The sequence below is a fragment of the Neopsephotus bourkii genome, unplaced genomic scaffold, assembly GCF_033783945.1.
Source record: "Neopsephotus bourkii isolate Nb327-2 ecotype Australia unplaced genomic scaffold, CSIRO-AGI_Nbou_v1 NB_1572, whole genome shotgun sequence".
Lineage (NCBI taxonomy): Eukaryota > Metazoa > Chordata > Aves > Psittaciformes > Psittacidae > Neopsephotus > Neopsephotus bourkii.
This window is the reverse complement of record NW_026902048.1, coordinates 6,860,234-6,884,234: the sequence shown is the minus strand read 5'-3', so window position 1 is coordinate 6,884,234 and position 24,001 is coordinate 6,860,234. Positions and strand designations below refer to the sequence as shown.

Below are 24,001 nucleotides of genomic sequence, written 5' to 3'. Positions count from 1 at the left end.
CCCCTAAGCCAAGTGTATCTGGGCTGTCATGAGGCACATGGTACCACTGCTCAGGTACAGGTGCAGGCAGGTCTCTCTTCAGAGCATTCCATGTGTGCTCAGTTGCAATCAGGAGCATTTTTGCCCGAAATGCCATGCACACGCTCAGGTGTGCTCCAGATGCCTGCTGCCTTCCTGCTCTGCATCCCCACCAGCCCCTGGAGGGAAGCAGCAGCCTGGTGTAAGGCAGAGCCCTGCTTGATGCTGTCTGTCTCCTACGCTGAGTGTTTCTCTTGCCGTTTGATGAGGCATAGCTGGAGCACATCAGTCTCACTTCCCACTGTGGCCAGGAGCCTCCACACAGCATGGGACATGGCAGCTGCCATCTCTGCTGGCTGACAGCATGGTCCCTTTGGTCCCCACATGTGCACATCCCCATTCCAGCACACTGTCTCTGTGTGCTCCCTGGCTCTGGTCCCTTGTGGTGTCCATCTGCTTCTCCCATGCTGTGGGTACAGGTAGCTCTGCTCCCTGCTGAGGTGGGGCAAGTGCTGTGGGCTGATGGCAGGCTTTCTTTTCATTAGCTTGGTGTAAACACAGCTCTTTGGCAGCAGCCTGCTTTTCTGAGCCCAGGAAGAGCATTTTTCCTTTTATCTATAATTTAATGAAGTGTCAAGCCACTGAAGTTTTAACGGTAATAAGCAGCAGAGGAAATTTATTTATTCACTGCAAAGGTGGGTTTCATTCCAGGGCTGTGGGGGTTTTTTATGCTTCTCTCACAAGAAGTGTTGGCTGCTCATGCAATCTCCCTTCCAGTGTGCTCAAGCGACCTTCCCTGTGAAGCTCACCACTGCAGTTCCTGCCTGGCTCGGTGGCTTTCCAGCCCCTCTCCCACACAGCACCTGTAGGCCAAGTGAACTGGGAAAGGAGAAGCAAGGAAAATAGAGTGAGGTGGGAGTATTCATGTGCTCGGTGAGGTGTAATGGGAGAAAAGGAAGTCACGAGTTCCCTGTTTTTCACTTTCTTCTGTTGGTGTGCATCGCTTACATCTGCTTCCCAGACCAGCCTCTGTGATGGATTTGAATGCTGAGGAAAACCAGGGAAGGGCTTTTTTGGGATTGCATGTAGCGCTTGCCTTCTGTCAGCCTATGAAGCTGCCAGTGGTGAGTGGGGGCAAAAAGTAGATCCATGTCATACGGAAGGACCAGGACTCCCTCCTAAGGTGCAGGAAAGCAGAGAGAGGAGCCTGGGGATGGTCAAAGATGAGCAGGCACAATGATGTGGCTGTGGAGGAACAGAGACCAGTTTGGAGACAGAGGGCTGCAAAAAAGGATTAGAACAAGGAGTCATTGGGAAAGGAGGTTGAGATGGAGCAGAAGGGGAATGGGGCATAGAAAACCTGATGGGGAAAATGGAACTGGAGAGGAGACAGGGAGGTTAACTGGGATAGGGAAGAAGCATGTGTGTGGGGAAGCTCTGCAGGAGGAATCAAATATAAGGGAGAAATGGGTTTACTAGCAAATACTTGGGAATCATGCCTCTGAATTAACCAGAACCTTCCTCTCCTCCTTTGATGTGGCTTTGGAGGCAATATTAGAACCTCCTAATTATTTTTCTTGGACGAGTTTTTCTATCCTGATGATATTAATTATTCTTAAAGGTCAACAGCACTCACTTGATTCCCCTTCTGTTCTATCATGTAATCAGTTAATTAATTGGAAACCATTTAGCAGTGTCTGCCGAGAGCTTAGCCTGCCTTATGCCCTGTTGTTTTGCTATTGCTGGGAGATAGATATATATATATGTATGTATGTATGTGTGTGTGTATGTGTGTATTCATATTTGTACTCTTTCTTCAGAGGCTCTGCAGAGCGCTTAGCACCATCCCAGCCATCGCAGCCTGTGGCACCCCTCAGGCAAATTCGGGCTCAGGCCTAGCTGTTACTTTTCCCTAATCTCCAGCAAGAGCAGTGAGTTGAGATTATTCAGGGCTTATTGATTTCTGGGCATCTAAGTAGGGGAGTTTATTTCAGTTTAAATTTGATGCAGGAGCCCTCTAACAGCTGAGAGCACAGCCAAAGTTCATGAGGCAGAAGAAGGACCAGACCCTATCCCAAACCATCTGTGCTCCATGTGTTGAAGTTGAGGCTCTGTTGTGGATCTTGTCCAGCTCTCCCAGTGCTTGCCTGTGCGTTGGGGGGAGCCCTCTTGGGTACCTGTCCTTGCTGCTTCAGTCTATTCAAAGAGGGGAGGTGGTGGGAAACACTCAGAGCCTGGGAGGGCACGTGTTTGGGGTCTAGTTTCAGCACGTACTTGGAGATGCGGGGTAATGTCTCTGACATACAGCTCTCCTTCCCACAGAAGCACAGAGCTCTCACACAGAGTGATTGGGTTTGCTCTGGGTCCATAGGAAACCTGTGAGTAGGAGGCATTCCCCTGTCATCCTCTGTTCCTAGCTTGAAGAAACATGCAATTTGAAGCAAACAGGCAGGATAAACGCAACCCTGGAGCTTGCTGGAGCTGGCAGCTGGCAACCCTTGCTCTCAATCAGCACATATCTCCAGTGCTATTTCTGTGTGCTGAAGCAGGAGAAAAGCCGAGTGCACAGTTACATTTCAGGACTAATGGATCTAAAATTACTACATTTTGGGAGAGAAGAGATGGGGTGGGGGCTGAGCAGCCCTGAGGACATCTCAGCTGCAGGAGGGCAGCAGTTGGGAAGGGCTCTTGCCTGTTGCAGGTTGATGTTTCTTTTCCTTGAGAGGAAGACTGCATGTTCCATGGATGTGGCTGGACTCTGCCCTGCAGGGGAGCTGGCAGGCAAAGGAAAAGCAACTGCAGGGCTGACCCAGCTTTTAACCTTTCATTGAGTCCTCTGAGAGCCCAGATGTCTTTGGGAAGAGCAGTGGAAACTGCACACAACAAGGGAGAGATGAGTGCAGTCCAGAGGGCCAGATCCCTGTGTCTGATCTGCCTCAAAGCATAGGGGACAACATTACCCACACCTGGTGACTGCCTCCCATCTGTAGTGTGTGCTGAACCAAAACTGTGAGCAACAATAAGCTCTGAGGCATGATTTGTCTCCAGACAAAGCTTTGTGCAGCTGGGAGGTGTTTCTGAAGAGATGACTTGGAGGGTGTGGAAGCATCATGGGGTTGGAGATGGCCTTTAAAGTGTTTTGGGATGGGCTGGGATGAAGGCAGCAGCAGGACTGGCTCTTTTGCATTGGCAAAGGCAGTGGGAGGAGAGGCGTGGGGTGGATGTGTCACTGGCACCACCCGTGGGAGCCCTGTGATGGAGGCGTGGTGCCTTTCGTCTTCCTGCTTGCTCTGCAACTTCTGTTTTGTAACGCTGTTGTTTAAAGGACAATGCAGGAGACCAGCCCCTTCCACCTCCTTCAGCCCTGCTTCAGTGACAGTTGGGATATTACGCATTGAGGTTGTGCAGCTGGGAAATAGAGGGGTTGGTGGTTCTTCCTCCAGTATTGCACCTTCAGGGCTAGCTGGTCTAGGTGTTGTGGGTCGCTGATGACGGTCTGTTGTTGTCCTGTGATGTGGGATGCTTGGAATTTGGGTAGTTATTGAAAATTCTTGCTCTAGCATTAAAACAAGGAAAAAATTGAGGGTAATGAGATGATAATGTGATGGGATACACTGTGTGACAACACACAGGGCAGTACCTGTGGGTATGAGAAAAGAGTTACTTACACTATCTAAACTCACAAAGGAAGATTGAGCCTTGGAGGCTTTTTGATTCTGCTGTGTTTGGGATCTGTAAAGACCTGGGTGCTGCTAAGGGGTTGCTTGAAGAGCAGAACTGGACTGTAGGTAATGCCAGAACACAGCTGGAGAACCCGTAAGGTGGTATAAACTATCTTACTCATCCATAGCACCAATACAAATGTCCTGGTGTTGGGTCCAGACAGGAAGCACAAATGGGAGAGCTGCTGGTGGCTGTGAAATCTCAGGCTGATCAATTTAGCACCATGTCCCATTCTGTCGCTGCTTTCTGGGCACATGAGGCTTTGTCTGTGCTTGGCATCACCCAGGGCTTTTGCAGGCTCCATCTCAAGCGCGTTGTGCTGGGTCTTTATGCTGAGCTATCGGAGGTTTCAATTGAGTCTAATATTCGCAGAGCCTGATTTGGGGAGGGGGGGCCTGTAATGCCACAGCTTGTGGGACCAGCTGGGGTAATTTTAGCACATTCATTAAGGGAGGACAGTGCATTTTTCCCCTTAATGAGCAAAGCTGCTTACTAAACAAGAAAAGCAGGGAGGGGGAAGGAAAGGGCAGGGCAGGCAATGGGGAGTGTAATATTGCTTTTAGAGGTCACTGGAGTTATCTGGCAGGGATGAGCAAAGCTCCAGAATGACTTTCCACTGTATCTCTGGTTCAAACCCAAAGCTTTAGCAGCTTGGCTGCAGAAATGAAACCAGGATGGAGATACCCCTACAGCAGCATGTGAAGCTGTTGGTATTTTCGTCTACCATGGCCATGAGCACCCAGCCAAGGTTACAGTGAACTGTGAGGTAATGGGAACCACCCATTGTGTCCAGAGCACAGGGAATATCAACGGAGTCCCACACGATACTAGTGGCATATCAAGCACTGGGGACTGAAGTTGAGGTTATGCATCTCTCCTTTCTGCCAGGCAGTCTCTTGTGCTCCATCAGCCCCAGCTGCTCTGTGCAGTTAATCCCCCCCAGTCAGGGTTTTCAGTGGCACCATGTTATTAAAACGTGTGAAAAACTTCTCCCATGCAGAAGTAGATGTGTCAGAGTGGAAACATCTACTGGAGTGGAGGATGGAGATAGGTGGAGGAGGGACAGGCACAGAGGAATCCTCCCCAGCAGCAGCATTTCTGCCATTGCATTGAGCTGAGCTGCGTAATATAGCTTACAGTTTAATTACAGGGGCTCCTTGTTGGTGTCATTAATGAGGCAACTGGCTTAATTTAGCAGAATAAAAATGGCTTTTGTAGTGGAAACACTTTTGGCTGCTGGGTAATTGAGGGAAAAGAAAATGTGCCGTCTTCTCTTGCACTGAAGTCCACTTGTTCTGGGCTGCACTCAAACTCCTCTTTGTCTCCCACACCTACCCGTCCCTTTTTAAACACAGGAGCTTGTTCAGCAGATGAGCCTCCATGGCCCCATCTATTGCTCATGAACTGGGACAAAATGGCAATGGTCACTTCACCAGCAAGGTCTCCCCAGTGGCTGCAGGAGCAGGGGGAGAGTGTGCAGGATGCAGCGTGTCCCCTCCTGAAATGGAGAAGGATGGGTAGAGGGAAAGAGGAAGAACTGAGACTTTGCTGTCAGTGATAATGTCCTGCCTCTGAGGCATGTGTGGGGCTGCTGGTGAACAAGGCTGGTGGGGTATGTTGTGATGATGAGGAGCATGGCTGCTGCTACAGGCAGAGAGTGGAGTAGTGTTGAGTCTGAGTCATGAGTGGGTTGAGTCAGCTGCCCGAGACCTGGTTCAGATGAGCTCCATACAGCACCCTCCCCCTAACCAACTCCTTTGAAACCTGTTCCAGAATGGCTTTTCCCATGTGGGTCCCTGGCAACTATTTCTAAAGACTGTCTCCATACAAAATAGCACCTTGTGAGTGATGGACAAAATATCCCAGGGCAAGAAGCAATATGGATATGTTCAAGGAGCACTGATGGCAGGTCTGTCCTGAGAGAGACAGGCTCCTGTTTGTTTGCTGATAAGAAATACACAGGGAAGACATTTTGCTTCTCTCCCCCCTGTGTTTCTTCCATGTGTGATGTGCTAGATTTATTACAGGTGGAGCTGATGCATAGGCTGCTATAAAGGTTCTCTGGCATGCTTCACTACAGGGCTGCTTCCAGTTTCCTATAACTCTGCCAGGTTTTCATTGCTCAGGCTGAAGTTTTCTGTGTTGGGTGTCTGCTCCTGGCTGAATTATTTTTCTTTTTATTATTTCTTATTTCTTTCTAGTTTCAAATAAGAACCTGCTCAAATTGTTGAGGTGGTGGCAAAATTGGGGGCACTAATCTGTTATGTTCAAGCTAGAAAATACTAGTGATGCTCCTGTCATAGAGCCACCTGCACCTCCTTTTGTAGAGGGTAAGAAATTTTGTCAAAGGACAGATTTGCTTGGAAGACTTGATTTTTGTTCTGGAATGTCTCCTTATGTAGGCAGAATGGCTCTGGATCCAGTTTGGCAGAGGACATTTGGAAGCGAATAAGGTTGATGAGGAGCAGCAGCTCTTGCTGGGAAGCTGGGGATGGGATGTAAAAGTGGGGAAGATCATAGGAATTTTGGCATGGGTAAGGCAACTGGGGATGAGAAGTATTTGGGAGTGGCTGGAGAGGAATTGGTAGTGTGGTTCAGCCTGCTGGAGAGAAGTGGATGGGTGGGAGAAAGTAAAGGAGTCAGAAACTGCAGGGGGCAGAGGTTTGGAGGTGACAACAGGTTTTCAGCCTTCGAAATAGGGATGGGATGGCAGAACAGGCAGTTGGAGCTGAGGGGGGGTGTGTTGATTTTCCCCAGTCCCCCCCTCTTCATGCTCTATAGTGGGAAACTCAGTGCATGGAGTAGAGGTTTGAGCACAGGGGGAAGCTCACAAGTACCATCAAGAGTTACAAAGCGCTCGAGCCCAGAGCTTCACCCATGGAGCTATAATTTAATCTCCTCGTGTGCATGTACTGTGATACCGTCTCTAATTACACAATCACACGCTATCTTCCCCAGGAAACCTGCCCCATCTAGTGTGTAGGATGGATCTGTTCTGGAGAGAAATCAGTGCTGTGCCCTGAGGTTTCTCCATAGCAGCTCTTTATCTTTTGTGACAGAAAAGATAGACTTTGTATGTGGAAGCCCAACCCTGGCACCTCTGACCTTTGGGGTTTCTGTGACTGAAATGGTGTATTTTCAATGTGTGTTTTCATGAACAGTTTCTTTCCGTCTCTGTGCTGAGATCAGGGACCTTTGCAATGGTCTGTTGCAAGGGCCTTTCTCATTTTAAAGCATTTGAGGTGTCTAATGACAAACACGTTCCTCCCAGTGTGTATGTCCTGGCTGATCAGAAACAGAGCTATTGGTAAGTGTCCCCTGAGCAGAAGCTGATGTTCAGGTCAGATTGGACACTGGCTTTCCCCTTTGGGAGCAGAGTCTCGTGCCAGTTGTGTGCAAGGGAAGACCCATCTCCTTTTTGCCTAATATTTGCTGTGGTTTGTTGTCTGAGGGAGGGTGAAGGTGGTAGGAGTTAGTTTCCAGGGATTTCAGACGCTGAGCACATCTGCCTGGCAAAGCTCCTTGCATTAGTGAGGCAGTTTCTTTCCTCCACCTCTCTGTGTCCTAAATTGTAATAACACGATCATGCTATTTTTGATTCCCTTATTTGTGTGGAAAGCCTGTTGTTTTTTTTTTTCTCTTCTCTTTTAGAATCCAATTTTCTCTTGACATTTCTGCCTAATGTAGCAAAACATGACCTTTGAGAAAGGACATTCCAGCAAGATTCGCTCCCTCCTCTGCATCTCTGCCTCTCTCCCACATCTTGCTGTCTCTCATGCATCCCCCTTTACGCTTCCTTCTTCTCTCTGGGTTGGGGGAGGGAATTTACTGCCTTGCTTTTCAGTAGCAGTGAGCTGCTCCTTCCCCTCCTACTTTTCATCTGTCTTTTTGCAGAGTTTCCAGGTGCTCAGTGCTCCGGGGTGGATAAAGGGAGTTTTGCAGTACCCCCCCCAAACACACTCAATTTCACCTGCTATTTTTACCACCTTTCTAAACTTTATTGGAGGCTCGAAGCAGTTTGTCTACAGCCGTAGGAATGGTGGTGGGATCTCAGTCATGTGAAATGAGGTACCTGTGGTTTGCCATGGTTTCCACAGCAGGGTAGTCTGGTGTGAAGCAGAGCCAGAATTTAACAATGCAGCACTGTGTCATCATGGTGTTTGGGCTCATTCTTCTGCCAGGCTTGTGGAGAGCCTTTGGGATGATGGTTTGCTGTGTGAATACAGACCTAACTGCAGAGTTTTGGCCTTTGCAGCATCACTTGGTGGCCAGTGGGACAGGACCAGAGTGTTTTTTCCCGTGTGGGTGCCTGGGCTCTTACATTTGCCCAATGCATGTCTGCCCTTGCTGCAGCCTGGTCTATAGTAACAAATGAAACTCCTAGCACAAATCCTTGTGTGTTAGACCTGCATCAGCAGGAGCTGTTCCAGGATTTGTTTTCCTGGTTTAACATGTTTCTGCAAATCAAACAGGGATTGTGTGCTGAGCCTGGCATGGCTGGAGTGCCACTGTCACCTCTGTGCCACCTTGTTCCATACCTCCTCTCTGGCCAGCTGAGAGTGTAATGAACCTGCAGGTAGTTCATGCCTCTGGTCCTTCATCTCTCTTTCCATCTGCAGTCCCACATCAAGCCGCCCTGGCTGCCTGCAGCCCATCCAGGCAGCTTGTGATGGGGAAGGAGATGGCAGGGACATGGGTGGATTCAGCAAAGGATGGGAGGCAGCACCTCCTGTTTCTTCTGGAGGCCAGCATGGATATGGAAGGAGTTAGGTTTCTTCCAGAGCTTGTGACCACCCATCCCTCTGCTCACCCCATGGGCTGGTCCCTCAGTTGGTGGCTCTCAGGCTGGCCAGGAGTCCCCAGGAAGGTTGCCAACTACAACACTACAAAAGTGTTTCATTACCTTCTTACACCGTTAGAAATGCAGGGCTTTTCTCTTCACTCACTCTGCCCCAAACACATTCCTTCCTCTAGTTTAGTACTTTGGTTGGCTTTACACTCTTGCATCCTCTGTGGCTTTCAGCTGAAGAGGTAATGTGTGCTGGGTTGCAGATCTCTCCCAGGTAGATGAGATTGATGTTTCTGCAAGTTTGGGCAGATGGAGAGAGGGATGGGGAGCTGTTAGCTGCTGTAGCAGCAGTACCCCTGGGTGCAAACAGCACACAACCATGTACCGGGATGCTTTGAGAAGACGGCTACTGCAGATCATACGGTAACACCTTGGGTAATCATTGTGCTGTCATTTGAACCTGGCTGCTACTATTTTTAACATGAGGCTTGTTCATAATTTTTTTGTTCAGGTTGAGATTAGACTTGCTCTTTCTGCTTATGGTTGGTTGAGCTCCAGACTCAGGGGCAAGAATCAGATATCTCTTAGTCTGTTTGGGTTGGTTTTTAACATTTCTGCTATTTCCCCCTTGGAAAAGTAAATAAGAAACTTCCATTTAGGTTCATCCTCATTAAAATCTCTCATTATGAAAGCTAAGCTTGGGTCCTAAGCTGCTTGACAAGCTCCTCGTTGAGGGGGACGATGAGCTCTGTGGAGGCGGTAGGGCCACGTGCAGGAGGAATTACTTACCATGACTTTGTTTTCTTGTTAATTTTCAGAGACCTCTCTGGGAACCGGCTCACCACTCTGTCATGGCAACTCTTCCAGACCCTGCGACTCTTTGAACTGTAAGTCCCACCCTGGAATCATCTCCTGGGAGAAGAGGGGAGGCTGAGAGGAGGAACAGTTTCCAAATAGAGCTATTCTGAAGCCTGTGAATAATCACTTAGAACTCCAGTGGGCAGCACCATCCTTGGGAGGGTTATCTGGCTACAGGAGCACCAGAGCAGAACTGCTTCTCTTTCAACTTCACAGCAGCTGGCTAATTAACGTTGGGATGGTGAGCAAGTCATGCTTGGGGTAGTAAATGGTTGACTAACTCTGGGAACACACTGGAAATACTAGGCCAGGTTTTGAGTGAATCTTCTCAAATACCTGATCCTCATCTGTTGCAGGGTATGGCTAACTGGTTTCCTCCTGCTGATGGACGTGCTTTATCTGACACCCCTGTTTTTTAGGCAAATGTCTCCCTTGCTCTGTAGTAATTGAAGCTCCTGTGTGGGAGATGAGATAGTATCTCTCCTGGGGCGCTGGTGGCCTTCAGCTGGCTGAATTATTGATAGAGCATTCAGCGCTGTGCTTGAAGAATAAGTGGACATGAAATCAATGGAGCGTTGCCCTGATGACCTATTTTGTTGAATTTTAGAAATAGTTGTTTGTTAGGTATAAAAATATATATATATGTAGGATTTGTCCCAGAGGATCCTGGGAAGCTCCATTCATCCTCACTGATGATCAATAGAGCTGTAAGCTAGAAGTGACTTATGAAAGAATAAAGACAGTCTTTCAAGTGGGAGTAAGTGTGTTATCACCGGTGTTACTGCAGTGTATTTTATTTCTGTCAGATTGCTAAATGAAAAATACTAATGGTGATATTAGAAAATAGAGAAACGCCCTTCTGATGGGGGGATCTGGCTTGCAGAGCTGAAATGCTGAATTTGGAATTTATCGCCTTACTCATTACAGTTCTAAATATTTTTCTAGCCTGGCTCAGGTTTCAAGTTTAATAGCATGAGTCATTTGTATTCTTAGACCTTTACTTATTGTCATTGCACTGTCTGGCAAAACTCAGATGGATGATTGTTACCCAAGAGACACCCAAGAGTGGAAGAGCAAATGGGGCTGCAGTCCTGAGCTAGAGGCACTGGCAGGGTCCGGAGTAATGGTGAGCCTGCAGATTAATGGCAATACTTCCAACAGGGCTTGGTTTTATGTGGCTTTGTTTCATTTGGTCATATTGTGTTTCTTCAGGCATGTCTCAGGTCTGCCAGCCCAAGTCAGGCTCAAAAGACCAATACCGAGCATAAAAGGAATTGAGATGCTGCTGTTTGGGCAGTAAAGTGTGCTAGTCCTCACATGATGAAGTATAGATCTGTGCTGTCCTGCCATAGTGATCCTGACAGGGAAGCTGCCGTACTTGGAGTGGCTTTGATTGGTGTCAGCAGAGTCACTTGGGGTGAGTGCTCTGCAGCCTGGCAAATGGAGGGAACTGTGCTCAAGGGCTGTTTTCTCAGAGATAACAAGCTTTGACTGATGAAAGAAATAATGCAGATAGAAACATGAGAGATCACATGGCTGGTTGGTAGAAATAGGTGATGGGGTGGGAAAGTGGCGCTGATGTGGTTTGTGGTGTCCATGGTGTCCCGAGGGGAGGTTTGGCATCACACAGAGCTGGAGCCTTGGCCCAACCTCTCCTGCCACCAGGCTGTGAAAGGGACCTTGGCAAACTACCCCCTGGTACCAGCTCCAGTGACCAACTTAGACCTACAAATGTGAGTGCCTGCAGGGCCTGGCTTGCTGTTGGCTGTGCTGGAGTAAGAGCATGGTCAGTGGTGCTCCTTGTCATTAAGGACCCTCCATACATGTGAGTGCAAGGAGGGTGATCTGTACCAGAATAAGGTGATGGTGCTGTTCCCTAAAGTGTGCTGAGAGAGATATTTTAGCTGATGGACACTGGGACATAGATGTTAATGGGGCAGGGGATGCGCCTGCCGTGTTCTCCCTGGGGATGTGAAACTGTCGTGCTGAACTTTGGATTTATTTGGGATAAGACAGCATGGATGTGTAACTTAAGATCTGAGTAATCATTCACGTAAAGATTCTGGGAATCAAGCTAAAGGCATATGTTATCTACCGTGGGCTAGAAGGATGGGACCTGCTGATGAGGCAAATCAAATACATAAGATGGGGAGAAATTAGTTGTAGATATGCAAAAGTGGGAAATACTGTATTTATTTTTTTTTTAGAAATGCAGAGGATGGGTGAGTAAAAGACAGTTTTTTTGGCACACTGAGCTCTCCAAGGAGGCTTCCAGAACCTGGGAGGGAGACAGAATACATGGCCCACATAAAGTGAGTGTGAAGCACTGGTGAAAGCTAGAAAGGGAGTTGCAGACTGACATCAGCCAAGGACTTGAATTCGAGCCAAAACACTCTGGAAAGGAAGAAGGTGGTGAGCAGTAGAGACTGATGCAGAGGCAGCAGACCATAGGGACGCAGGCTGAGCAGCAGCACTTGTGCACGGCTATGCAGAGAAAAGAAGAGCCCAGAGACACATAGATGCTGGAAAGAGTTTGCTCTTCTTGAGTGGGTTAGGTCTACAGGGAGGGTTGGTGGGACAAGTGGATGCAGGTCTGCAGTGGTTCACCAGAGGCACTTTACGTTAAGTACCAGTGCTACCAGGTAACTGTGGATGCAGAGGGGGGGATAGTCACTGAAGGCAAAACTGACTTGCAGTGAGGCAGCTTGGAGCAGCAGGGAACACAGGAAGGGAAGCAATGGGAGGATCATCCTCCAGGAGAGTGCTGGGAGAAGATTAGCTACAAATGATGCAATGAGGAGATTGCCATGGAGCACAGGACCTGACAAAGCCGCTCACGGTGAACATGGAGGAGGAAAGAGCAGAAGACTAATGGGAAGATCATGCCACGCTATGAGAGCAGGCAGGTGGATGGGAATTTGGGACTTGAAACAGCTGCCTGGCTGCATTCGAGGCATACCAAGCTCAGGAAAATGGTACTGCTTTAAAGCACAGTTTCTTTTATTGTTCAACAGAGCTGAGATTTTTTTCCCCTGCTGATTCAGTGATGAAAGGATGGCAAAACTGAGGCACACTTCCAAAGAATATTATCTCTTCTTCCTCCTGGCCAGAAGCAAGGCTTGGAATGGTTTCCAGTGACTCCAGCCCTAATTCCCACAGCACGGGCTGACCTTGACTGCAGGGGTTTGGGCTAATGTGTGCACAACCCTCCAAAGTCTGAAGCTGAGTGTGCACAGGGAAACATCTGACACATGCAACAGCTCATAAACATTGACTTAGAGCCTTTCTTATCCAGAAGTCACAGCTGGTTTCCTCTGTCATGTCCTTGGCTTCCTTTGTCATGTCCTCAGAGAGCTTAGGGCTGACATTTCAAGAAATTCCATCCCGGAAAGACCTAAAACTCTGGATCCAATTACATCTTTGGTTGTATAAGACCTTGTAGTCCTGAACATCTCACTGCTCTGCCTGGCCCATGAGCATTTCTAATACCAGCCGTCTCTACTAGCTTGCTCTGCAGTATGTTTCTGTGATGCTACAGCAAGAGGCTTTAGTAGGGATGGGGCACAGCAGTGTCTCTCTTAATGTTCTGAGTCCAACTTATCATCTGTGCCTTCAGCTTCTAAACTTGTTGCCGCCAACAGTCACACTAACAGAGTTGTAGGTAGACAGTGGGTACTTGCCTGCTCTCTGCATTAGCTAATCCAGCCATCCTGCGTCACTCCCTGAGTTCTTCCTTTTCTATCCCATTCCTTTTTGGCAGGGGTTTGGAAATAACAGTTCTGGCTGGACTGCCAAGAGAAGTCCTGGTTTTGGGAAATAAATAGAAATGAAAAACAAAAATAGATTTTGTTCTCTCTCTGCCGGGTGCTCTTTGGTTCTCAAGCTTAGGGAAGCGATCTCAGTCCCGAGGTAGGAGAGCGTTATAATTGCAAGTGTATGAAACCTTGGCAGCAATTTTATGTGAATCGAAACAGACAGGAAAAGTGTGGCAAGGATCTCCACTGCCCTCTGAGAGGTTTTAGCTGCAGACAGCTTTGCTTTAGCTGCTGAGTGGGGAGGTGTGGAACAGGGCATGTGAATCATTTAGCTGCCTAGCCTGAAAAAAACCTGCTCGACGTGTGTGTGAAGTTCTGTCTGTCCCGGTACATATTGGGATGCTGATGGCATCCCTTCCCGCCCTGGTCTGCCCTGATGTAGGCTGCCCAGGCAGTTTTGGGAGGTAGCAGTTACAGCTTTCTGTGGGGAGCAAAGCTGGGATCAGCAGCATCACTGTCTCTGAAGTGCTGACTTGGTTGCCCACGTGCCTTTAGGGTTTCTGCTCTGTCATTGTCCCCTCAACTGACACGATAGGACATGGTTGTCACAGTTTTGCTCTGTCCCAAACACAAGCCCTGCAGTGTGCTTACTTCCCTGCTGCCTTTACCAGGGGCTGGCGCATGGCTCTGGCCCATGTGCAAGTCTGGTCTTTTTTGGGCCAGCTCCTTGGTGCAGAACCAGCTTTGCTTGTGCAGAGGGACCCCAGCTCACTCCTAGCTGTGATACTTGCTATTTCTCACAGTAATTTTCAGTTTTAACGGGGCCTCCAGAAGGGAGTGTGCGCAGCTCCTGAGCGCCTGTAACCAAATGATGCTTTGGCAGCGTTTCCAGGCTAAGGCTACGTGCAAAAATGCCCTTTGGGTTTACTTGTCCTCTCTGGGAGTTAGCTGTGCCGGATACAGCTGATGAGAAGGAGCCCCTTGTCTTAATTATCACTGTGGTGCTCCTGCACTCATTAAGCATACAACAACAATGAAGACCTTTGTCCTTCACACTGTGATGGGAGACATCTCCACAGCACGTGGTGATGTCTTCTGGCCTGACGGTGGGTTTTGGCCAAAGGGAGCCTTGTGATGCCTAAGGCACTGCTTCTTGCAGAGAAGGGAAGGTGCATTCATCTTGGCAAGCAGAGGGTTGTTAGTAGTGGAGTCTTAGAGAAGTTCTGGGAGGAAGAGTTGGAAGGAGCTTCAGCTCCTAATGATCCCTGCAAGGGATGAGGAGAGAATTGTAAATAGCTTGGGTTGGAAGTGACCTTCAAATGTCATCTAGGCCAACACCCTGCAATAAATAGGGACATCTTCAGCTGGATCAGGTTGAAACGGAGGTCTAGGTTTCTAGACAATGTGAGTGTGGAAATCCCTATGCACTTCTCTGGAGAGTTGGCTGGCATAGCAGGCAGGCTCCAGACAAGGAGAGATGACATCTCCCGTATGTCAAGAGTTCTTTTGCAATGCATGTTAGTGAAAATGGGTGCACACATCTGTGCCCTTTCTACCCATGGTGCCATGCCAGCTGCTGGTGGCACATCCAGCTGGTGATGGGAGTTAATTTGTGCAAAAGCTCCCATGGGGGTCTCAATTAGAGCTAGTTACATCACTGATGGTGGAGCAGGTCGTGGGTAGGTTCTGTCTTGAAGCCCATTGCTCCTGTATTATTCATGGACCTTCATGAATTAGCAATGGGCTGGGAAGGCTGCTGTCTATTACTTACAGAGTTGCCTTTAAGTGCTAGGACAGCAGATCTCCCCTGCAGCCTCATTTTGTGAGGATATTTGCAGCAGAACAGAATTTCTCCCCTGTTGTCTGTGAGCTCCCCCAGCATCCTGTTGGGTCCCAGGGTACAACTCATGATACCTGATCTGCTGTTAGCTGCATCCATGGCTCTTAGCAAGTGCCATCCCATGTCCTGCTTGTAGCACTGACCTTGGGAGAATCCTTATGAGAAGATGGGATTCATGGCCATGCTGAAGAGGATGCAAAGCCTGCGTGAAACACTGTCAGTACCTGTCATAGCGTGAAGCTAATGCCTTGTCATTTGAATCCCACCAAATCACTGCACTAATCTGCTCTGGTCTGTTAAATTTAGTGCTTTGGCCTTTGAGTTGCTTGTCTGAGCTTTGTATCTGCATTGAAAAGGTTTACGTGCTTTTGACAGGAAAGGAATGAACTAATGAAAAGCCACAGAGTGAAGATTAACTGAGTGTTTGTTCTTGCGGAAAAAAAAAGCCCAAAGTCAGATGGCATCTTGTTCTATGAGAAGATTTAAAGTGGCATCGTTAAGGTTCAGGTTGAACACCCATGGGTGCTACCAGAAAATCCTTTCTCCTCTTCCTCCTCTTGCAGTACTGTATTGACGTAACAGGAGCTGCACATTTTTGGAAGGTTGTTTCCAAATCCTGTTAGTTGGTGGAATTAATTTTGTAAAAGCAAGCATGAATTTTGCAGTAGCACATGGAACAGACCAGAAAAACAACTTCCTCCTATAGGACAGGGGAATCTAGATCCTGCTTGAAGCAACGTTTTGACCTTTGGAGATACCTGTCTGCTTAAGGTGACTGAACTCATCTTTTACAGTGCTGGCTCCTGTTCTCCCTGTTTTCTTTTGCCCCACAGTTATGTGGTCAGGCTGTATCTCCTGTTTTGCTCAAGTTTGCAACCTGTGTTGGTAACTCAAGTCTATCCTGGCTGAGCACTGGGCTCTCCTCCCTGCTGTGACTTGCCCTCCTTGCATCTCCACAGAGAGCTGCAGGGCTTTAAAAATGTAAATGAAATGGTTAATAGGTTGGAAAATCAATTATAATAAACATTCCCGGTATATAAACTATGTGTAAGTGTGGTTTAAATGAAGTACATTAAAGACAGTGCTTTTCTTCATTTCTCCTGGCCAGGTCAGCAGGGTCTCAGTGCAGTGCTGTTTGATTTGATTAAAATGCATGATATCCTGTGCATTAGCTCGTGTCCTGGGTCACCAGGAGGCTGTGTTCGTACAAGGTACTCGGGAGGATTGCTGCCAGCTTCACTGAGTGCTTGTGGAGACTGGAGGGGTGTTTTGCCCAGCAGGGTTTTGGACCCTATTGAAGTGGGATTTGAAGATGTCAATCTATATTATAGAGTAGTGAGGAGCTGCCTGCTCCTTTGCTGAGGGATGAATGCTTTGGGTGTCTGGATGGCTGTGGGATCAAGATGCAGATGTGCAGATCTTGCAGTGAAAGATGTGTTTATCTATGTGCTGCCCTGGGAGATGTAAAACCTTGTGTGTATGTGTGAAGGAGACTGTAAACACATGGATGTATAACCTCTGTCACTGTGGAGATGGAAAAGAGGTGAATAACGAATGCCACAAGACCCTAGGCAAATAACACAGAGGAGATTCTCCCTTAGCCCTAAAGGGACCCTTGCACCTGCATGGTGGCTGTTCTGCTGGGGCAGCCTGGAGCCAGCCGATGGCCCTACTCATCCTTTCCCATCCCACCATCCTTTCTCACACTCTTTCTGCCCATAGGAGACTAGAGAGGAACCTTTTTAACTGCAGTTGTGACATCCGCTGGATCCAGCTCTGGCAGGAGAAGGGTGAGGCGAACCTGCAGTACCAGGACCTCTCCTGCATGAACATGGATGCAGCCATCATCCCTTTGCATGAGATGAACATCACCCAGTGTGGTAAGCATTCCTAGGGCCAGGCACAAGGGAAGCCAAGACGGTGCTGGGGGGGAACCCCTGTCCTGTCTGGCACCTCTGGTTCGACCATTTGCTTGGGTAACCTGGTGCAGGAGAATCCCACCATGTGGTCACGAACAAGACAATTGAAGCTGATGGGGGGTAGTTTGTGTATTAAAAATAGAGTGTCTGGTTAAATGTGGGACTGCTGTTTATTTGTGTGTGGAGGTATTGGGTGATCTGGGGCATTTCCTTCACTGTAATGCTGTTACTTGACAGAGTGTCTGTGATGAGTCTGTGATGTCTTGAAAAGGTGGTGTGTGTTTCATGTTGCTCTTCAGCTGTCTAACAAATCCTAGAAGCGGGATATCATTAAAAGACACTGCTACTGTATCTTTCATAATTACTCTTAGGAAATGCACTTCTCTGTTCATTTTCTTTTGTTTTGTTTTATTTTTTTCAATTGAAAGCCCATATCTGCAGGGAAGAGGCAGGAGTGACTTTTATATATCTTTTTGTTGCCTGCTGATGTTTAAAAGACTCCAGTGGCCCCGGGAGCATCACGAGACATGTTCAATAGTTACCCCTTTCTCCTTCACCTTGTTCACACATCAGCTGCCTGTTTGGTGTCAGGTTTTGCTCTGCTGTTGCCATTACTGGAAAGCATCCCTTGCAGAGTGAGGAGAAGGAGGTGTACCTTCAACACAACAATTAAACTGTCTATAGACAAGCAGCTGTCAAACTCAAGGGCTAAATAAAAGGAGGAAACCCAGAGGTTTCTTTCCTTTTCTAGGAATTTGGGTTGGTTTCTTGCAGCAGTAGAGGACAGACAACATGCACGTTCAGATTTGCATGACTTTTAAATTATTTTCAAGTTCATGATGTCCCTTTATTAAGCTCTGGAAATTGGCCAAAGTGTGCTCGCATGTGGATGAACTAATAAGATTTAAGAGAGTGCTGTAATTTCCTCCCTGCATGGAAAGAATAATCTGCAAGGATTAGAGGGGAAAAAAAATCCTTAGGGATCAGGGGCAGGAGGAGAGGTAGCTCCACCAATGGTGGTGTTAGACTCTAGGGGACAGCAGGGTGTTGATTTGGGAACATGAATGTGCTGGTGCGCAGGGTGAGAACATTCTGACCTTGTAGTCTTGGAAAGGACAGGGAGCCACACTGGTCTGCTTTCCTCTAAAGAGAGTCTGTCTGTTCAAGCACGAGGACAACTCAAGGGTTGTTGTCTTTGTCCTTCAGTGCTGAGGGTGGCATGTCTTTGTGTGGCCATGTTTGACACCGGCTCAACCTGGAGAGAACATACGTCATACGTTGTCCTTCCCATCTCACTCTTCACTGATTCCTGCCACCTGCAGCTTTGCTAGGCCACTGCCTCCTTTCTTCTGGCATCCCCCCAAATCAGTACAATATTTCCTTCTTGGTGTCACTGTTTGTTGGCAACGAAAGGATGTGTATCTCTATCCATGGCTTTGGGATGGTGTAATGGCTGCTGCTGCCCTATAATGGGAGGGCACCCTTGGTCAATAACCCAATTTGCTTCTACGACAGCAAGAAAGCTGTCTGCCTTTCTTGAAACCAGTGCTGTTTTGTTTCATGTTGCAAAGATATTTGGTGCCTGTGGAAGCAAGAATGGAAGTGGTGTAAATCAGAGCTACCATAAATCAGTGAATGCCTCTGCCACCACTAGGGAAGAACAAGGGCACCTTTTATTAGGAGAGTTGCAGTTAATATGAGGATACATCCTTGGTCATCTCTTGATTGTTATAAATTAGAGGGACACTTTACTGTGATGGATGCTCTGTGCCTTGTTCCTGGAGGTGGGAACACTTTGGATCCTGTCCCAGCACACGCAGCTTCCCCATATGCCCTTGAGAGCAGCTCTTGTGGGAGTTTGAGATTGGAATGGGTGCTGAGTAAAGGGAAGGGCAGCTGGAACTGGACACCAGTTTTTGGATTCAAATTTAATGGAAGTTTGTTCATCTGCACATCTCCTCATTTCCAGTGTCTACATTTTCCCTTTGTCCAAGACCCCCAACTTCTCTCAGTAGGGCAAGGCCATACTGTTGCTTCCCTACTGTTTATCTCATGATGCTGGAGGCTGGTCTGGGGAATAGCTTGGTGAGATATGGATCCACATGTGTCCTGTGGTTGGCGGTAGCAAACACTGCTCCAGACTTGAGCACTTTGTTTTCTGGCTCTTCTAGACCTCCCTGAGATCAGTGTGAGTCATGTGAACCTGACGGTGAGGGAAGGGGAGAATGCTGTCATCACCTGCAATGGCTCAGGCTCACCACTGCCCGATGTTGACTGGACAGTGGCTGATCTCCACTCCATCAACACACACCAGGTAGGGGCTGCAGGATGTCAGTGCTGCCTGTGCTTGATGTGGCAAAGGCAAGGTGGCTGCTATGGACTCCCCAGGTCTGCGCATGCAGGGCAGAGGGTCACGTAGGTGGTGGAGGCTGCTATGAGAAACATGAAATGGTCATATCCAAATGAAAACTGAGGTTGTACCCTATTCACATGAGAACCTGGGAGCTACCTGAAAGCAGCAAAACCTTCCCTCTGTATGGCTGGAAAGTGAAGATGAGATAGTTTCATATTTCAGTGCTCCCTAATTGAATCAACTCATGTCTCCTCTAATGAAATTGTTTATGGGGGTGTCTGCTGCAGCTGAAATAAGCTTTTCTAGAGGCAAGCTGTGTTTATCAGTGCTACAGCCCTATGACTCTCCCCCTCCTAGTAGTTCCTCTTATGAGATGTAGTGTATTTAATTAGGTGAGGAAATATCTCACTTCAACCAGTTCCCAGTTGTCCTTGGATTTTGGAGACCTTCTCTTATCTTATGTGGAAATTGATCCTCATTTTCCAGTGGCAGTGGCAGTAGCAGGAAGGAGAGCAACAACCAAACACTGTTTTCTGTCTGTATTTCTCCTGGATTTTTAGACCAACCTCAACTGGACCAATGTTCATGCCATCAATTTGACCTTGGTGAATGTCACCAGTGAGGACAACGGATTCCTGCTTACTTGCATCGCTGAGAACGTGGTGGGGATGAGCAATGCCAGTGTACTGCTCACCGTCTACTGTAAGTAGCAGTGGAGAGACCTTGATCTTGTAGAGGCTGGAGGGTTTCTCTGGGAACCATTTGAATGTATGGATGCTTTCTACCTGTGACTTACTGGTTTTGTGGATGTTTAGGAGCTGAGCACAGTGAGGAGGAGGTGGATCCTCACACAGCTCTTTAAGTGTCAGTATGTTTGCTTTCCTGCTGCCTCTATTAATGCAGAAATGAGCACTACAGCAGGGGAGGAACAGCAGTACCGCACTGGTGGTAGACATCTCTCCACCCATCTGTTGAAATATCCAGCAGGGTAAGAAAAAGCTGTAGAGGGACTAACACTGTTCACAAACACAGAGTTGCTTGCCCTGATGCTATATGAGAGGTTAAAGGTCACCCTTACTAAAGCCAGTGTAAATCTTGCCTCTTATTTCAGGGATGCTAGTGCTTCCTCTCAGATCTGTTCCTACAAAGTTAAACTGCAAATGCTGTGTAAACATGCACATGTCAAATTTCAACTGTTCACTTTTCAGCTGCAAGTAGCTAAACTTTCTATGTGCTTTCTAATCTAACTTAACACAAACCTGACCTTAAGAGGAAGTTTACACAGCTTTGTGTTCTCAAGCAGCTGAGATTTACTATATGTTGCTGCGTCTGTAATATTGGCCTTTACTCTGTAGTTTGAAAAATCCCCCAACCTTGGCAGGTAGAGCACAGACCCATTTGGGATTGTGGCTATTCTGGATGAACCCACAGGTATTGTGTGTCCAGTGCAGTGTAGGAGACATGGGGCCCTGTAGACAAGGCAGTCACAAAGGATAGGAAGAAGAGGAGATGCTTTACTGCTTTCATCTTCCTCCCAGTAAGTACTATTGATGAATTGAAGAATGGAGATGATTAAAGTTCACATCAGCTCAGAGGTGATTGGTCAGCAGGTGTGTGTGTTTTGCACTGTGCTTTAGCATCTTTTCCTCCACACCTTAAACTGCACCATGTCAATGCCTATAGTCACCCGTTTAATCCTCTAAGCCGTAACGGTTTCTGCTAGCCCTGCTCTTGCTACCCAGACCCATCACTCAAGCTGCAATTTTATGATGAAAAGATCTGGGATTGTGCATGTAGGTGGCTGCCTGTTTTGAATCCTCCTTGCCAGGAAGATGTGAACAAGCCACATGCAGTTCTAGGCTTGCAAGTGAAAAAGAGGTGGCTGGGATGCAGCTCTGTGGTTCGGGGTAGTTGGGTGCTGGTGGGATAATTTTGCCCAGCTCCAGTCATCTCTTCACCTTCTTCTGACGCTTTTGCTGCCTAAAAATGTCTCTGCTTTTTTTCCAAAAGATGGCTGAAGTTGGTACATTGTTTTTATTCCTTGTGGATGCCCCATGGATTGTCTTTGTTGTTTATTCCTTGTGGATGCCCCATGGATTGTCTTTGTTGTTTGTTCCTTGTGGATGCCCCATGGATTGTCTTTGCAACTGGATGGTACTGGGAAAAGGAGAGGTTTAGGGAAGACCTACATTTTAGTGACATGGTTTATTGGTGGACTTGACAGTCTTGGGCTAATGTTTGGACCTGATGATCTTAAAGGTCTTTTCCAACCTAGTTAATTCTATGGTTCTATCTTGTGTCTTCTGTCTTTGCTCAATACCCTGTTGTTATAGTTCAGACCTTGTCAGCCTTGTGGTTTGGGGACTTACATGTAGGTGTTGTAAACGGGGTTTCAGAAGCAATGGCAGAATAACATTTGAATTCTTGGGGTGTCCCAGGGGGGAGCCAATGCATATGCAATAAACTGCAGGTGGAGTCTCTGTTTTGCTTTTCCCTCTCCCACTCTAGTCCCTTTAATTAAAATACCCCTGGAGGGTTTTCAGCGGGTGAGAACTCCTTTGGGATATTCAGGCAGTCAAAACCCCCAAGGACAGGCAGTCGCTGAGGGATGTTTGCTTCCACAGCTGTGCAATCCAAAACTGCTTAGTGTGACTGGAGGGCTCCCATGGGCACCTTGAACACGTGTACTGTAACAGTGCTGCGTCGCTGCGTTCTCCATAATGGGGACATGTGACCTCCCCATCATCCCTTGAGGGAAGGAGAGCAGCAGTAGGGCAACTCCAACCTTAAATTCTTTTGGGCTAGTGAAAGGACCATCCCTGTTGTTAATGGGTACTCCTGTTCAGAAGCCAGAGAGATCTGTCTGTAGTTCAGATCCTACTTTTGGGGAGCATGGAGTGGTTCTTGTTATTTAGTGCTGCTTCTTTGCAGACATCCATAGGAGGAGTAGAAGGAACAAGGGATTTCAGAGGCATTTTCAATAATCTTAATCTCCGTGGTGCACAGAGGCGTGATGTGAGTTGGAGATGTGCTGTGAGCCTGCCCTGTTTCTCTCTGCTAGATCCCCCTCGCATCCTAACTCTGGAGGAGCCTGTGCTACACTTGGAGCACTGCATTGCATTTGCAGTGCATGGGAACCCAGCTCCCACCCTTCACTGGCTGCACAACGGCCAGGTCCTGCGGGAGACAGAGATCATCCACATGGAGTTTTACCAACAAGGGGAAGTGTCTGAGGGTTGCCTGCTCTTCAACAAACCCACTCACTACAACAATGGCAACTACACGATTGTGGCTACCAACCAGCTGGGCTCAGCCAACCAAACCATCAAAGGACACTTCCTTGAAAAGCCCTTTCCAGGTAGGATATTCAGTTTATCTCATCAGGGTTGCTTGCAAACCAGCAGTTTTACTATGGTCCCACCAGTAATCCTTGCACCTAGGTAAGGCCTTGACAACCCAACTTGGTCTTTGAGCAGCAGGTTATAAGAGGTGACTCCTGGAGGCCTGGTCACCTCCAGTATGTTTCTCCTACTCATGCATACTTTGGTGTCATAACTCTTAAGTGCAGAGAGAGACATACACTTGTTTAGATATTTTTGTTGTGTAACATATTCTGCAGTGTATTGTTGGGCTTTTTTAAAGATCTTTCGGGATTTCAGCAGACATAAGATATAAGCTTGGTCAATTATTTTGGATCTCTTCTGGGGTACCCCAAAGAGGATGCCCAGGTTTTTGGAGAGAAAGTATTCTTCAATGTGGTTGCTAGTTGTAAGCTAAAGAAATCCCTTTGAAGTGATGCAGCTTTTCCCTTTTTTCTCCTTCTAGCTTGCAGTTGTGAAATGATTAAAGCTGGATGCAGCAGTGTCAGGATTGTTTTCTTTCTGAATATGACATGTGCAATGCCAGAATGACAGGTCTACAAAAGATGTGATGGCTCAATTAGCTTTGCATCAGTTTGCTGGGATTTCTCAACTGATTGCTTGGAATTCCCTGTTGTACTCCCTAGTGATTCAGAACTTAACTGCAAAATAACCCCACAACATTTGAGGGTATGAAGAACCAGCTCTGGGGAGAGCAATAGAGACTTTTGTGGTGACATGTTCACTCTGTAGGAGCATAGAGGGTCTTGGCCTGCCCTCTGGCATTGCAACACCGGCATTTTGCTGGCCATTATGGAGTTAATCTGTGCATGCTGCTGCCTTTAGGAATGATGCCATGAGAAAGTGGCAGCTCTAAATTGGCCCCTGCAGCCCAAGAAAACCCAGCAAAATAGGGCATTTGCTAAATATAGAAAAATACCGACAGTACTCTCATTTATTATTTATATCACACCATATATGTACATAGAGTTTTCCCACAGGTCAAATATCATAAATGCAAACCCAAATCTCTGCCTTGAAGATCTGACAATTGAACAAATGAGCCAATATGGATGGGAGTGGAAAATTTGTATTCTGGCTTCCAGGATGATGCCCTGTTTGGCTATCTGACTTATTTATGTTTCCTCCTGTCAGGGCAGAAAAGCAGCTTATCAAATGTAAGTGGGTGAGGAGAAGTGCGCAGGTTTGCAGTCTCGGCTCTGGCAGGCCCCACCTTTATGATTCCATTTCCCTATCTGTCAGATGGGGGCAGCTCTTAAGTAGGTGCTGGACCTCCAGAAGAGGCAGCAAATCTCCTGTTCCAGATCCTGGAAATGGATCTGAGCTGTGCTGTGAAGTGGGAAGGGACATTGATGCTTGAAGAACC

At 47.5% G+C, this 24,001-nt stretch overlaps 1 protein-coding gene across 5 annotated transcripts in view; it reads left to right on the top strand.

Annotated features, from left to right (window-relative positions):
• NTRK3 (neurotrophic receptor tyrosine kinase 3) overlaps window positions 1-24,001 on the top strand; it is a 205,723-nt gene that overhangs the window by 44,054 nt on the left and 137,668 nt on the right. For all 5 annotated transcript variants that reach the window (XM_061371323.1, XM_061371327.1, XM_061371324.1 and 2 more), the window contains 5 exons: window positions 9,349-9,417; window positions 16,706-16,863; window positions 19,074-19,216; window positions 19,816-19,957; window positions 22,317-22,613. In XM_061371323.1, coding sequence (XP_061227307.1) covers window positions 9,349-9,417; window positions 16,706-16,863; window positions 19,074-19,216; window positions 19,816-19,957; window positions 22,317-22,613 — 809 coding nt within the window. The remainder of the gene's footprint in view (window positions 1-9,348; window positions 9,418-16,705; window positions 16,864-19,073; window positions 19,217-19,815; window positions 19,958-22,316; window positions 22,614-24,001) is intronic.